General features: G+C 43.9%; 1 protein-coding gene across 1 annotated transcript in view; it reads left to right on the top strand.

The window, feature by feature from the left end:
- Positions 1-328: 328 nt before the first annotated feature.
- The window catches only part of si:dkey-40c11.2 (drebrin-like protein B), a 48562-nt gene continuing 32127 nt past the window's right edge, over positions 329-16763 (top strand). The window contains exon 1 of the mRNA XM_021605293.2: positions 329-805. Within this exon, the coding sequence (XP_021460968.2) occupies positions 720-805 (86 nt within the window). The 5' untranslated portion in view covers positions 329-719. The remainder of the gene's footprint in view (positions 806-16763) is intronic.

The following is a 16763-nucleotide window of genomic DNA, read 5'->3' as shown; positions in this document are numbered from 1 at the left end:
GGGGCTTTTGGTGAACACGTATTTACATCTCACTGAAGAAAGTCTGTAACAGCCCCAACTAGGCAGTCTGTATGTGTGTGTGTATATATATATATATATGTGTGTGTGTGTGTGTGTCACAGGAGGCTGCTGATGGGAGAACAGCTGATAATAATTTCCGGAATGGTGCAGATGGAATGGCATCAAACACCTGGAAACCATGTATTTGATTGATACCATTTCACTTACTCCAGTCATTACAACGAGCCTGTCCTCCCCAATTAGGGTTCCACCAACCTCCTGTATGTGTGTGTTTCCCAAAAAGTTTTAGTACGTTCTTGAAGGGACTTTGAGGTACAGTTTGCTCCGTTTTGTGGGTGTGCCAGGGTGTGGCTTGAAGCAATGGCTGACTTATTTAAAAGCTAGAGGTGCATTTTGAAGCCACAACCCCATTTTTCAACTGGTCGTTCACCAGGCTACAGCACCGTTTCCGTTCAATTGAACGTTCTATTACGTTTTTATTTACTGAACGCTGCCCTACATAGCCTGCTGGCGGACCTTCACCTTCTTCTCCACTTGGTACTTCCACTATTTTGCATGAGATAAGCCTACAGATCGTCCTCCTGGCCGTGAATGCGCGTCACTGTTTCAGTGTGACCGTTTATGCGGATAAGTTTCTAGTGCAATTGGCTAAGTGAAGAAATCTTCGGGGCTGGATTGTGAAAAAGTTCTGCATCACTATGGGAGCGATTAACCTCGATACCTACAGCCTGTCACTGCTTACGGCCAAAGAGGACATTCTCAACCCCCGCTCATCAACCAACTGGTAAAGCTCTTTATTTCCTGCCAAGTGCCTGAATGTCTTTGCATGTTCTATTTAGTGAGCATTGCTCTTTTCAGAATTTCATGTCACTTTTAACTGTCATAAGAACGTTTCTAAATAATATTTGGATGGTTTAAAAATAGCCTACTCCTTCATTCTGCCCTGCGTGTTTTCGCGTTTAAAAGAAGAGGGTGTTGTGTAATTCAAGTTTGATTTCATTTTGGTTCCAGCACTGCAAAGGTTATGGAGGTGGTCAAAGGACAATATAAAACGGTGCTGTAGGTGTGTCTATAGGCTATGTATAGTGGCAGACCGACAGTTATAATCAGGGCAATTCAGATGGCTCAGTTAGTGTAGGTAGCCTACCTCACGACCAACACAGGAGGACAGGCAGGTGGTGTGGGGCATTAGTTCGTGTGCCAAACTGTTCAGAAGTGTGTGATTGCGGCCTGCAATACAAGGCGTTCCTGCATGTGGGCATTCCTGCATCTGCAGGAACGCCCACCCTTTGAGCTTCCCATTGGTTCCTGCATGAACGCCCCCCCGCCCCCCCCCCCCCCTCCCCTCCGGCATGCCACCTTCATGCTTGCGTGACAGATTTCTCCTGATTGTTGATGCCATTAAAATGTGGGCCAAAAGGGAAATAAACTATTATCTGAGTTTTATGGGGGTGAAGTACACTTTCTACCGGTGTTCCAGCTAGCTATCCACCGCCTGCTGTCTACCAGTGTCCCAGGTAGGACACAGTGCCTTTCACTCCCGCCTGCCGAATTGTGGGCCATAATTACACCTTTCTCACACTGTTGGCTATCTACCTGTGTGGCACATGGTTGGACTCAAACACCTGTCTTGCGCTCTGCTGCTGGCCTGGTGTGCAGTGTCTCGGCTATTCTCCAGGGCTCTTTGACTTTATGCTTTGTGCTCAGCTCAGGTTTCTGCCTATATGGTGATATTTGTGTAATTTACCACTATGTAGAGGTTATCAAAGTTGGACAAAGTAATGGAAACCCTTCAGTAAATGAGGGATACAACGTATATTGAGAGCAGGTGCTGCAATACACGTGTGGTTCCTGAGTTAATTCAGCAATTAACATCCCATCATGCTTAGGGTCATGTATACACATGCTCAGTTGCACATTCTTTTGTCTACCATGGCTAGAAGAAGATATCTCAGTGACTTTGGAAGAGGGGTCTCAAAGGGGCATAGGGAGTTTAAAGTGTGTGTGTGTCTCATTCACCAGATCTCAACACAATTGAGCACTTATGGGATATTCTGGAGAGGTTCCTGAGACAGTGTTTTCCACCACCATCCACATAACATCAAATTATCTTCTCTGCCGAACTTCTTAATGTGTGTGTTCTCTCGGTTCTGTTGACGTGATCCCACACAATTAGAGATAATAAAGATATGTCGCCATGGTGATGTCATGACTTGTGTGGTCCGCTTTGTGGTTAACCACCCATCTATCAAACATCCAAGGTTATGTAACCTAGTTGCTGTACATTCCAACAAACTGTTATAGGTCCTATGTAGTAAAAGTGTCATATGAAGATGTTGATAATCAATGAATGCATAATAGCTGCTCTATTGATTAAGAAACCTCTTAAAACTAACTCTGTTATCCATATTACTCTCTGGACAGTCTCAGCTGACATAAGAGTGGCTTCTCAGATATTTTTATTAAAAAGTATCCCTCCAACAAAGAGTAGCCAGACAGAGAAACGTGCAGAAGCAGGATCATGGAAGTGAACCTGACACTCAGCTTGGTGTTTTCCCCTCTCATCGTGTCATGACTTGGCAGCTCCGTCGTCATGGTGACTTATCCATCCTGCATAAACATTGTTTTCTCTCTCTCTCTCTCTCTCTCTCTCTCACTCTCTCTCTCACTCTCTCTCTCTCTCTCTCTCTCTCACTCTCACTCTCACTCTCACTCTCACTCTCACTCTCACTCACTCACTCACTCACTCACTCACTCACTCACTCACTCACTCACTCACTCACTCACTCACTCACTCACTCACTCACTCACTCACTCACTCACTCACTCACTCACTCACTCACTCACTCACATACACACACAGAGAGGAAACCCACTCTAAAAGGCTGAATAACACTCTGCAAACTGTCTGGCTAGACTGAATTGTGAAGTGGGTGTTGCAATGACATCAAAGTTCCTGTGTGAGAGAGAGACATAGTAGGGGGTAGACTAGAGGGCTGTTCTATAGCCTGTCCTCCCACACTTACACCATGTTGGTCTTGAGATCCCACTGTGTTATCTGATGTCCTTGTGAATGGGAAACAGCCCCTGTGAGGTAAGACCTCTAGGAATAGGGAGGCTGACTATTCAACAACACCGTTCCAGAGGTCTCTCCTAGTTCCTTTTAATGACTTTAGACTTTAGACTGTTTCACACACAGCCTCCAATTTGCAGTATGTGGTGTGTGTGTGTGGAGCAGTAGTCTGAATTACATCAACATACGTCCTACTGCATTCAATTTTCAAACCAGATATTTACTGTATGTCCAAAGACACACATGGTGATGTACAAGGTTGCTTATGGAAATTGTTGAAGTAAGCTGTCAAACGTACACTGTGTTATCTCATACACTGTGTTCTGCTTTGTAACCTTACAGGTAACTTTCATAAAAGTACAGCTACGGATGATTTTAGCTACAGTAGACGGAGGGCTGAAAAATCCCCCTTTCTCACTTTTCATGACTCCAGAAAATACCTCAGTCAGTAGCCGTGCTCCTAATGGTGGTCAAAGGCAGACACACGGTCATTTACTGTCCATCCAACAGGACTGGGCACTGGGCACTGGGGACTGGGCACTGGGGACCTGAGGAACATTTCAAGATTGGAATGTCATTTCTCTGCCGTAGTTTAACAGTTTTTTTTGTGTACTTTGTCAGGCAGGCAACATGCATGGGCAGAAGTGTTTAAGGCCTGCCACAGACTGAGTATTGTTGTACCAATCCAGTAAACCATATGAAAACAGAGAGGAATATAAGCAGTGAGGCTCTACAAATGTTTTATCAGACTGAAAGTTTACAGCTCTTGCTCTGCACATTAGCTCATAGGATTCATATTGAGCTCAATAGGAGTGTGACTCCTATTCATCATCAGTGTTGGGTGTGGGCTGTATCTAACCATCTCTGGGCCCTGGTGACTTGGAACACTGTCAGACACACCTTGTTCTCCCCACTGCTCTTGGCAGACTGTGTGTTGACTGTGGGTGGGGGAGCATTTTTACAATTAGTTCTGACTCATTGCAAAGATTTGACCACAGCTGCTTTGGATGGTGATAAGGTACACATTCGATTCCTTTCCAAACGTTCCAAAATAACCTTGTTGATTTTTTTTGTTGTTGTGTGGAAGTGTGATAGTGTTTTCAAAAAAATAAGTGAGATGTTCCCTTCCAAAGTAAAGATGAGATGTTTGTGAGAAGTTTCAGTGATTTGGTGTAATTTTTATTATATTGTGTTAAAAAGATCACAGCCAGTCCAAGGAAGATTGTGCAATCTGTGAGCTGTGCAATCTGTGAGCTGTGGTGTATCCTATCATTTGTTGTGTTTGGTGTTCTCACACACACACTTTGGTCTGAGTCCAGCATGACACACTCACTCACACACTCCCTGTTCCAAGGGAGATGTTGTTGAAAGGACGTCTTGTTAGCAACAGGCAAGGACAACTCCTTGTTGATCTGTCAAAGTATTCATTTCACACACTTTGACTCTCACAATGGAAGAACAAGAAATGCCACTGACCTTTGTCACCAAAAGTCTAGGTAGTAGTGAGAGAACTCATAATTCAGTTACATAGGAGTATTATTAAGGACCTAATAGTTGAATTAAATGCTTGAATGAACAAGTCCTGTACCTTTGGGAACCCTCCAGTTCCCTCTCCTCTTCCACTCTTCTTTAGCATATTATTTCCCTATGATGCTGTTTAACCTGTTTGAATTAATACTGTATTAAACTGTGTATTCCCAGCCGGTGGATTAGAGGGTATGGGAATGTAATGCTATAATGCAGCTGTTCTAAGCCATTAAACAATCCACTGAGTCAACCCCCCCCCCCCCCCTTTCCTGTCCTTACTGTCTGTCACAGTATATTGGAGGCCTGCTATCGGTTCCACAGGCTCAGCTCCTTAAGGGTGCCAGTGTTTAAGGTTACCTGGTAGAGGACTCAAATGTGTGTGTGTGTGTGGCATTGGCCAACCAAGGCGTGTGCACTGGTCACAGTCAGACATGAGTGAACCTAAACGACCGCTAACTATCTGGCTGCTATTTCCAGTTGGGCATTTCCATGGTAACGGAATTACGCTTAAACTCAGTTTTTTTATTTTCACTTTAAAATGTATGCCAAACAAAAACAATTGATTTCAAAGTTTAATAAACAACCAGGAGTACTTTGAACAATTTCCACAGAAACATTTACAGAAACTAACTTAGTGGAAGACCTGTGCAGATGCCAACTTTGATGATGGAATTAGAGTAAAATCTCCCTCAGGGTTTTTATGCGACCACATTTTCCAAAAACTCTTAAATATCAGCCCCGAATTAAGGTTCAGAGATGAATGCAGAAAGAAATGGGTGTCAGCTATGACATGTTGAGTTTGGTTATTAAACTACAGTAAGTGAAGTAGATTTCCACCCAGTAACGGAATGACATCATGGGTCCCTGATCTGTACTACACAGAAATACATAATATAAATGTTGTTCTTTGACATCACAGAGCAGCAGAGTACAGTATATTCCAGTATAATAACGCACAGAACATTACAACAGAGGACAATATACTGTACTAAACTCTTTTCTTTACTGTATTGTACTGTACTCAGTTCTTTACTATATTGTACTGTGCTCTGCTCACTGTACTGTACTCAGTACTTTACTATATTGTATTGTACTGTACTCAGTTCTTTACTATATTGTACTGTGCTCTGCTCACTGTACTGTACTCAGTTCTTTACTATATTGTACTGTACTGTGCTCTGCTCACTGTACTGTACTCAGTACTTTACTATATTGTATTGTACTGTACACAGTACTGTACTCAGTTCTTTACTATATTGTACTGTGCTCTGCTCACTGTACTGTACTCAGTTCTTTACTATATTGTACTGTGCTCTGCTCACTGTACTGTACTCAGTTCTTTACTATATTGTACTGTGCTCTGCTCACTGTACTGTACTCAGTTCTTTACTATATTGTACTGTACTGTGCTCTGCTCACTGTACTGTACTCAGTACTTTACTATATTGTACTGTACACAGTACTGTACTCAGTTCTTTACTATATTGTACTGTGCTCTGCTCACTGTACTGTACTCAGTTCTTTACTATATTGTATTGTACTGTACACAGTACTGTACTCTACTGTGCTATCCAAACTTGTGAAACATATGTCTATGATAGGTTCAGATTTGTTCCAGTCAGTCTGTGGAAGTTAACATCAAGGCCAGGGTGGACTGACCAAATTTCAACTACTTTTCAATGTCCGTAGACGTTCGGTGTCGATCAGTGGGTGAGGATGCTGGTTACAGAAATGGAAAGAGCGGGGGCTCATGGGTAGGTGTCAGAGAGAGCTGGGAGAGGTGACAGTAACTGGAGAGAGTGAGGGGTTGTTCAGACTGTGTTAACACTCATGGTTTGACCACCAGATGAAAGAAGGAGATATAAAACAGTTATGAGCTGAACATAACTGTATGCTGGTGGAAGGGAGGAACATAACAGGTGACCCAACTCTGGTTCATGACTATTATGATTTCCCATTGAAGCCAATTCAGTTGCAGTAATTCCGTTAATGATTTTTGTTGGTTATTCCGTTACCAATTTGGTAACAGAATTACGAGTTTGAATCACTTAATTCATAAACAAAGTTGATATGAGTAAAATCACTATAACTAATATGACAGGTCTACCATTACTTGTTAATTCTGAACTTTCATTATCCTTCCTCCTCATGAGGGAGATAAATTAGAAAGTATCTTCAAGATATATGAGTTTTTGGTATTAGAAATACAAGCCACAAGGCAGTAGTTACAGAAGGTAAACAATTTCTCAAACTAAATGGAAGTGTTGATATTTGTTGTCATGGGTCTTTACCTCACATTATTGTGTTTTCATGTATTTCTTGATTTTTTTACAATCCAGAAATCAGACTTTACTTATGCCAACTATTTAAGATGGAAAATGGTTGGGAAATGTATCTGACTTCATTTCCCAAAAATATAGGCACTTAGCTTTCATTTGACATCCAATTTGATATACTCTTATGAACTTTGCATGTTGGTGCTCATGGGTTCTTTTACATGGAAATGCCCAGTTATCCCAATGTCTGAGTCACTGAGAGCTTAAAGTGTCATTGCTACTTACACACACACACACACACACACACACACACACACACACACACACACCTGTATCCAAGGAGTCTCTAGCTGTGCTTACTCACGGTTACACACCAGATTCCCACGGTGGGATGTATCCTGGAGATAAGATTGAACCCATCTATAAATGAAGCTAACACTCGAAGGCCAGTCCTCATTCCTTGTTTAGTTAGTTAATCCCCCACTCCTGATGAGTGGAATAATATGTCTTTCTTCACTGTACTGAATGTGTATATGGATGGGTGTAGGGTGGAAGAGAGGCTAGAGAGAATGGGGGCTTGCTCAATAGACATTCAGAAAGAGATGGGGATGTCATACAGACATATGCATGAGCTGCTCTGCCCCCTACTTTCCCAGGGGATGCCCTAGCTCGCTGGCATCCAGATATGTGGGTGGCAGGTTGATGAGGGTGCTGTCTAAATCAGCTTTGAAACTGAAGAGATGTTCGTCTTTAAACAACTGCCTACTGCTCTCTTAAACACGGTCTATGTGTGTCGGGTAATTTCAGGTCTGGCACGATGAGACATGACTCTTATACAACCATACAACCAGTGCGCGTGTGTGTGTGTGTTTTATTGTGTGACTCATACGAACATATTTATCCTTCAAACCAATTGTCCGTAATCCAGATTTCCTCTAGAAAGTGTTTCCAATGGAACTACAATCCCTCTGTAACCCAGTGATGTTGAGCACAACAAAACATTGTTTTCTAGTGATCCTAGATAAAGCGATTTGGACTCTCAAATGGAAACGTAGCCTCTTGTCTTTGTTGCGCGACACAATAGTACTATACAAATACTATGCAAATAGAACTGAATGGAAATGAGTTGAATTCCCCCGATCCTACCTACTGTCCCACAGTGCAATGTGTTATACAGTACAAGGGGTGTTTCAGGCAGCTGTTGAAAGCAGCTGTGTGTCTCGCTAAACATAGGCTGATCTAGAGTCAGTGCGAGACGTGTGTCAGGGCCCGGCCCTCCCTTTGACACTACTCTGGGACTGATCTAGAGTCAGTGTGAGACGTGTGTCAGGGCTCGGCCCTCCTGTCTAAGCTAGACAGAGCATGACATCACTATCCATATGATTTAGTCAACACGTACAGTGCCTTCAGAAAGTAATCATACCCATTGACTTATTTCACATTTTGTTGTGTTAGTCTGAATTCAAAATAGGTGAAATTGGGGTGTTGGGGTCAATACTTTGTAGAAGCACCTTTAGCAGTGATTAGTCTTTTGGGGTAAGTTTTTAAGAGCTTTCCACACTTGGATTGTTGAACATTGCCCATTTATTATTTTTAAAATTCTTCAAGCTCTGTCAAATTGTTTGTTGATCATTGCTAGACAACCACTTTCAGGCCTTGCCATAGATTTTTAAGTAGAAAACTCTTAACTCTTAACTCAACTACTCAGGAACATTCACTGTCTTCTTGGTAGGCAACTCCAGTGTAGATTTGGCCTTGTGTTCTAGGTTATTGTCTTGCTGAAAGGTGAATTCACCTCCCAGTGTTTGTTGGAAAGCCGACTGAACCAGATTTTCCTCTAGGATTTTGCCTGTGCTTAGCTCCATTCAGTTTATTTTTTATCCTAAAAAAACTCTCCAGTCCTTAACAATTACAGGAATACCCATAACATGATGTAGCTACCACCTATGATGTAGCTACCACTATGCTACCAACATGATGTAGCTACCACTATGCCACTATGAAAATATGGAGAGTGGTACTCAGAAATGGATTTGCCCAAATATAACACTTCTTATTTAGGACAGAAAATGAATTGCTTTGCCACATTTTTTGCATTATTACTTTAGTGCCTTGTTGCAGATAGGATGCATGTTTTGGAATATTTGTATTCTGTACAGGCTTCCTTCTTTTCACTCTGTCAGTTAGGTTAGTATTGTGGAGTAACTACAATGTTTTTGATCCGTCCTCAGTTTTCTCTTATCACAGCCATTAAACTATGTAACTGTTTTAGTCACCATTGGCCTCCTGGTGAAATCACTGAGCGGTTTCTTTCCTCTCTGCATGCTGAGTTAGGAAGGACGCCTGTATCTTTGTAGTGACTGGGTCTATTGATGCACCATCCAAAGTGTAATTAATAACTTCACCATGCTCAAAGGGATATTCAATGTCAGATTTGTATCTTACCCATCTACCAATAGGTGCCCTTTGTGAGGCATTGGAAAACCTCCCTGGTCATTGTGGTTGAATCTATGTTTGAAATTCAAATCAAATCAAATGTTATTTGTCACATACACATGGTTAGCAGATGTTAATGCGAGTGTAGCGAAATGCTTGTGCTTCTAGTTCCGACAATGCAGTAATTCACTGCTCAACGGAGGGATCTTACAATTATCTGTATGTTTGGGGTACATTCAAAAATCATGTTAAACACTATTATTGCACACAGTGACTTGTTAAGCACATATTTACTCCTTATTAAGGCTTGCCATAACCATAACAAAGGGGTTGAAAACTTATTGACTCAAGTCATTTCAGCTTTTAATTTTTATGAATTTGTAAAACTATCGAAAAACACAATTCTACGTTGACATTATGCGGTATTATGTGTAAGCCAGTTACAAAAAAAAAAATCTAATTTGTATTAATTTTAAATTTAGGCTGTAACACAATGCAAAATGTGGAAAAAGTCAAGGGCTCTGAATACTTTCTGAAGACCCAGTACATAGACACACATGCTTGTACACACACACACACTCACAAACACACGCCCTCCATCCATTTCTCTTGTGGGAATGGAAACACTGTATAATGCCATAAAGCAGACTGTGCATTTCCACTGTGCTGCTGGGCAATACCATGGTAACAGAATTACGCTTAGACTCACATGCTTCACTTTAAAATGTTTGCCAAACAAAAGCCATTGATTTCAAAGTTGAAAAACCATACAACTCTATACACAATGACTACTTTTAGCAATTTACACAAACACATTTACTGGAAGAATTAAGCAGATGCAAAGTTGGTTACATAATTCTTGTAAAATCAGGGTTTTATGCGACCATGTTTTCCCCAAACTCTGTGAACTCTCTGCTCTTATCTAAGATTGAACGATGTCTGCAGAAAGAATGGGGTGTCAGCCATGACATGACACCTTGAGTTGGAGGAAATATCTATTGGTTATTAGACTACAGTAGGTGAAGTGGATTTACATCCAGTAACAAAATTGTGGTAACAGGTCCCTGATCTGTACTATACAGGAATGCATAATTATGAATATCATTATTTTCATGGTGATATATTCTGAATACTGGAGGTACACAAAGGTAGAAATATGCAATATCCTTCTTTTGCATATTTGGGTATTATTCTACACTCTGGCTATTATTCTAATGAACTGCGCCCCAAACAAGACCACATCTGAACCAATCACAGACATCTATGTTTCACAAGTTTGGACATTACAGTACAAGAACAGTAGAGTACAGTAAAGTAGATCTGTTCAGTAAAGTACAGGGCTCCCGAGTGGTGCAGCGGTCTAAGGCACTGAATCTCAGTGCTAGAGGTGTCACTACAGACCCTGGTTCAATTCTAGGCTGTATCACAACCAGCAGTGATTGGGTGGCACACCGTTGAACAGCGTCGTCCGGGTTAGGATTTGGCCGGGGGTAGGCCATCATTGTAAATAATAATTTGTTCTTAACCGACTTGCCTAGTTTAAATAAAGGTTAAATTAAAATAAATTCCATGGGGTCTGCAGGTTTTGGTATTTTCCTTTCAATTAGGACCTAGACAACTAGGTGGGGGGAGTTCCTTACCTTCAGCCCTCCGTTGAATGAGTTTTGACACTTGGGTTGGAACAACAGGGAAGTAGTATTTCTGACTCAAGAGTTTTAGTGAAGATCCACTATCACACGCATTCAACACCACTGAGTCTGACAAGAATTGTCTGATAATGATTGTAGTTCCGAAAAGAAGATAAATAAACTTAGGCTGTAGTACTGATAAGCATGACATGCAAGTACAAACTGTTTACTTGTAAGGCCTGTAAGCATAACATGGACTAAACGGGTTCAATAAGCTAGGGGACTTGTACATAAGCAATGTAGAAATGTCTACAGAATATAACCAGCATAGCATGAACGATTGATTATACACAGATGACAGAAAATAGCTTAGCACCACGAAAGAGAAATGCTAACAAATGCGTACTGCTAATGTGCTTGTGCCAAACCAGAGCTAGCCCCATTTGACAGCATTTAATCTCTCCACAATGTTTGATGGATAATACCTATGATGTTCAATAATTATAGTGTTATGAAATCATCAGGCACACCTCTCTACTTCACCCTCTCCCTCCCTCTCTATCTCCCTCTTCGCTTTTCTCAGCTCAGAGCAGTCTGACAGTGTTTAGTAGCGCCAGAGATGAGTATGATAACGTGCTAAGTGATTTAGCACTGTAGTGGTAACAAAACAGACAGTGATACCATAACAAATTGAGGGCTGGCTAGCTAGCTAGCTGTGTGTTTCTGTGGGAGACTTGGCTTTACACTGGGACACTAAGTTGGTCTTTTCTGTCTTATTTGTTCTTAGGGGGGCTTGAGCGCCATTGTCAAGGCAGCCCTACTGGAAGGGCCAAAGTTGTTGTTTGTTTAGTTGAGTGAGTGAGTAGAAGGGAATAGATGAGAGAGTGATTTGATTTAGTGTATAAAATGGAAGGAGGCCTGTGTGAGTGTGTGCGTGCAGGACATCCTGGACAAAATGTCAGAGCGGTCCCAGAGAAGTGCTACTTTAGAGGGGCCTGTCTGGCCATCAGTCACTCCCCTGCCCCCCTACGCTGTCCCATCATCAGCTGTTGAGGGTGACCAGTACCCCCCTCTGAACACACCGTACCCTCTCCCTGCAACCCACATAGGGAAGAGGCTATCTGTGAACAGCAGCATGCAACCCCTGTATGCACTTTGACCCCTCTCAACCTATGGCTGTAGTGCTTGTTTGAATTCCCAGAGCTCCTTAGCAGTAAGCATCCCCCAGAGTGTTGTCTAGCCCCCCCCCCCCCTCCCCTGAACACACCCCTATATGTGCCCCAAATAGTACACTCCTATCATCATCGGCACCTGGAGTATAGAGCTGTTCCTCTGAGAAGTTTGGCTGCAGTGCTGTACAAACAGGCAACGTGCTCTATTGATGTACATTGTGAACAGAACTCAGCAATCTTACTCTAGGCCCAGTGTGGGCTGTAGACTGTCAATTCACAACGTCAATAGGCTTTTCACTCACGTTTTGGGGTGATCTGTGATTAGTGTTCCTGTAGTGTTGATTCCATATAAACATGGCAGCATCCCAAATGGTACCCTGTAGTGCACTACTTTACATACTAATCCCATGGGCCCTGGTCAAAGGTAGTGCACTACATAGGAAATAGGATGTCATTTGGGATGCTACCCATGCCATGTGGGAGCTGGTGTGGTCCTCCTGTCATCACCTCCTGTTAACTGATACATACACCAGGGGAGGTGTAGACTGCTTCCCCTTAACATGGACAACCCTGGATGGTGGCTAGGAAACACATTTCTATTGGTCTGCATCTTTCTCTTCCCATGCAGACTGGAATATTCTGCTGCATGCCCTCAAAATAATAATTTCTTAATAATATTATACACGCGCACACACACACACACTGTATGCGTGGCCGTTAGGATTAGACTACAGCAGCGTGAGGACTGTGGTAACCAAGTAATGAGTGTTCAGTGCGATTAGAAGATAAAGTTATTTTGGGATTAGTAACCACTACCTGTAGCAGGAGATTTACACTCCATTCAGAGCACCCAGTCCATGACACTACAATGTTTAACGAGAGCTCAACTCTTCCTGATAGTCTTGGTTTCAATTGAGATTAGAGATTATATTTTGTTCCAGGTTTAGATAACGTCAATAGGTAAAGAAAACGGGGTGTTTTTGATGAGGGACCCCTCTCCTTCTCTCCTCTTCTCTCCTCTCCTTTCCTCCTTCTCCTTTCCTCCCTGTCCTTTCCTTTCCTCCTTCTCTCCTTTCCCTCTCCTTTCCTCCTTCTCCTCTCCTCCTTCTCTCCTTTCCCTCTCCTCCTTCTCTCCTTTCCACTCTTCTTCTCCTCCTTTCCTCCTTCTCCTTTCCTCCTCTTCTCCTCTCATTTCCTCCTCTCCTTCCTCCTCTATTTTCCTTCTTCTCCTTCTCCTTTCCTTTACTCCTTCTCCTCTCCTTTCCTCCTTCTCTCCATCTCCTTTCCTCCTTCTCCTTTCCTCCTAACCTCTCATTTCGTCCTTCTCCTCTCCTTTCCTCCTTGGCAGAGATATATATTTATTTGTTTATTTGGCTCATCATGTTTTCAGGTTCTCTGGCTCTAGGTTCTGCTGAGAGCAGACATTTCCATTCCTCCCTCGACATTCCATCTGCTCTCCCTAAGCCATCCTTTCTTTGAAACGTTTCTCTATCCCCTTCCCGTATCTCCTTCTTCTTGGCCATGGGCATTTTCATCAAAAAGAACCAATGAGCACCAACATGTGAAGTTCGTAAGAGCATATCAGATGAAAGCTAAGAGTACATTTATTTATTTCATATATATATACACACACTACATTATCAAAAGTATGTGGACACCTGCTGGTCGAGTATCTCATTCCAAAATCATGGGCATTAATGTGGAGTTGGTCCCCCTTTGCTGCTATAACAGCCTCCACTCTTCTGGGAAGGCTTTCCACTTGATGTTGGAACATTGCTGCAGGGACTTTTTTGAGAGAGAGTAAGCCCTCTCGCTTCGCCTCTTCCTCTCTGCTAAAAAATGGCACCAGAGAAAGCATCCTAGCGAGCGAAACAGTGCCCCACTATATGTAGCCCATGTATCTGACGCTGTCTGGCTAGACATAGAGCATCAGATACATGGTCTTCACATAGTGAGACAGAGGGACGCTGTTTCGCTCTGGGCGTCTCAGTCAAATAAATGATCAATATTTCAATATTTTATTTGGACAGGTAAGGAGGTACGGTAGGGCGGGCCAGGCCCCCGATAGGTCCTCCCATAACGCCGGACCTGAGTCCTCGTGCATAGTTGTATCGTTTGTTTAAACTTTGAAATCATTGGGTTTTGTTTGAAATACATTTGAAAGTGAAATAACTGAGTCAAAGCTTGTCAATTTACCGTGGAATTGCCCACTTGTCTTTCTGAAGTTACCGTGGAATTGCCCGCTTGTCTTTCTGAAGTTACCGTGGAATTGCCCGCTTGTCTTTCTGAAGTTACCGTGGAATTGCCCGCTTGTCTTTCTGAAGTTACCGTGGAATTGCCCGCTTGTCTTTCTGAAGTTACCGTGGAATTGCCCGCTTGTCTTTCTGAAGCACTCTGCCTCTTGCCCTTTCTGTCTGTTGATTGTCTTTTCTCCTCCATTGCCTCTCTGTCCTGCTTCTCCATCCTCTTTTTATTTCTACAATTCCTTTCCCTTCTGCACAAATACTGCAGCTCTATTGGCCTGTAATGGCTACTCAGGGGAGTCCTCCCTGAGGGGGAGAGCACAGGCTAACATGTCCACAGTGCAGGGCAGGTCTGTGCCAGGCAGTAACATGTCCACAGTGCAGGGCAGGTCTGTGCCAGGCAGTAACATGTCCACAGGGCAGGTCTGTGCCAGGCAGTAACATGTCCACAGTGCAGGTCTGTGCCAGGCAGTAACATGTCCACAGTGCAGGGCAGGTCTGTGCCAGGCAGTAACATGTCCACAGGGCAGGTCTGTGCCAGGCAGTAACATGTCCACAGTGCAGGTCTGTGCCAGGCAGTAACATGTCCACAGTGCAGGGCAGGTCTGTGCCAGGCAGTAACATGTCCACAGGGCAGGTCTGTGCCAGGCAGTAACATGTCCACAGTGCAGGTCTGTGCCAGGCAGTAACATGTCCACAGTGCAGGTCTGTGCCAGGCAGTAACATGTCCACAGTGCAGGGCAGGTCTGTGCCAGGCAGTAACATGTCCACAGGGCAGGTCTGTGCCAGGCAGTAACATGTCCACAGTGCAGGTCTGTGCCAGGCAGTAACATGTCCACAGTGCAGGGCAGGTCTGTGCCAGGCAGTAACATGTCTACAGGGCAGGTCTGTGCCAGGCAGTAACATGTCCACAGTGCAGGTCTGTGCCAGGCAGTAACATGTCCACAGTGCAGGTCTGTGCCAGGCAGTAACATGTCCACAGGGCAGGGCAGGTCTGTGCCAGGCAGTAACATGTCCACAGTGCAGGTCTGTGCCAGGCAGTAACATGTCCACAGGGCAGGTCTGTGCCAGGCAGTAACATGTCCACAGGGCAGGTCTGTGCCAGGCAGTAACATGTCCACAGGGCAGGTCTGTGCCAGGCAGTAACATGTCCACAGGGCAGGTCTGTGCCAGGCAGTAACATGTCCACAGGGCAGGTCTGTGCCAGGCAGTAACATGTCCACAGGGCAGGTCTGTGCCAGGCAGTAACATGTCCACAGGGCAGGTCTGTGCCAGGCAGTAACATGTCCACAGTGCAGGGCAGGTTTGTGCCAGGCAGTAACATGTCCACAGTGCAGGGCAGGTTTGTGCCAGGCAGTAACATGTCCACAGTGCAGGGCAGGTCTGTGCCAGGCAGTAACATGTCCACAGTGCAGGGCAGGTCTGTGCCAGGCAGTAACATGTCCACAGTGCAGGGCAGGTCTGTGCCAGGCAGTAACATGTCCACAGTGCAGGGCAGGTCTGTGCCAGGCAGTAACATGTCCACAGTGCAGGGCAGGTCTGTGCCAGGCAGTAACATGTCCACAGGGCAGGGCAGGTCTGTGCCAGGCAGGTCTGTGCCAGGCAGTAACATGTCCACAGTGCAGGGCAGGTCTGTGCCAGGCAGTAACATGTCCACAGTGCAGGTCTGTGCCAGGCAGGTCTGTGCCAGGCAGTAACATGTCGGCAGGGCAGGTCTGTGCCAGGCAGATCTGTGCCAGGCAGGTCTGTGCCAGGCAGTAACATGTCCACAGTGCAGGGCAGGTCTGTATCAGGCAGTAACATGTCCACAGTGCAGGGCAGGTCTGTGCCAACTGTCGGAGTGGCTCCATAGTGAAACCTATATGACCAAACAGCACAATTTCCCCCAGGACAAGGGAAGGACAAAAAAAATAAAACACTATTCAATGCATATTATACACACAGGTTGGGTGAAATCAACATTCCTCTGTTTGGATTCACGCAGTCAATTAAAACACAGTAAATTATTGTATGAAGCAATGTACAGGTAAGTGCCAAAATAAAGGAAACACTTCAGGTAACAAAGGATACAAAGTATACTGAAAGCAGGTGCTTCCACACAGGTGGGGTTGATTAATTAATTAACATCATGCAGGTCATGTATAAAAAGGATTTTGTCTACCATGGCTAGAAGAGAGAGGTCTCAAAGGGGCATAGGGAGTGTAAAGTGTGTGTGTGTTTCTCAGTCACCAGATCTCAACACAATTGAACACTTATGGGAGATCTGGAGAGGTGCCTTAGACAGCATTTTCAACCTCCATCAACAAAACACCAAATTATGGAATTTCTCGTGGAAGAATGGTGTCTCATCCCTCGAAATAGAGTTCTAGACATTTGTAGAATATATG

This window comes from Oncorhynchus mykiss, chromosome 6 (assembly GCF_013265735.2).
Source record: "Oncorhynchus mykiss isolate Arlee chromosome 6, USDA_OmykA_1.1, whole genome shotgun sequence".
Lineage (NCBI taxonomy): Eukaryota > Metazoa > Chordata > Actinopteri > Salmoniformes > Salmonidae > Oncorhynchus > Oncorhynchus mykiss.
This window is presented reverse-complemented; position numbering and strand designations above follow the sequence as displayed.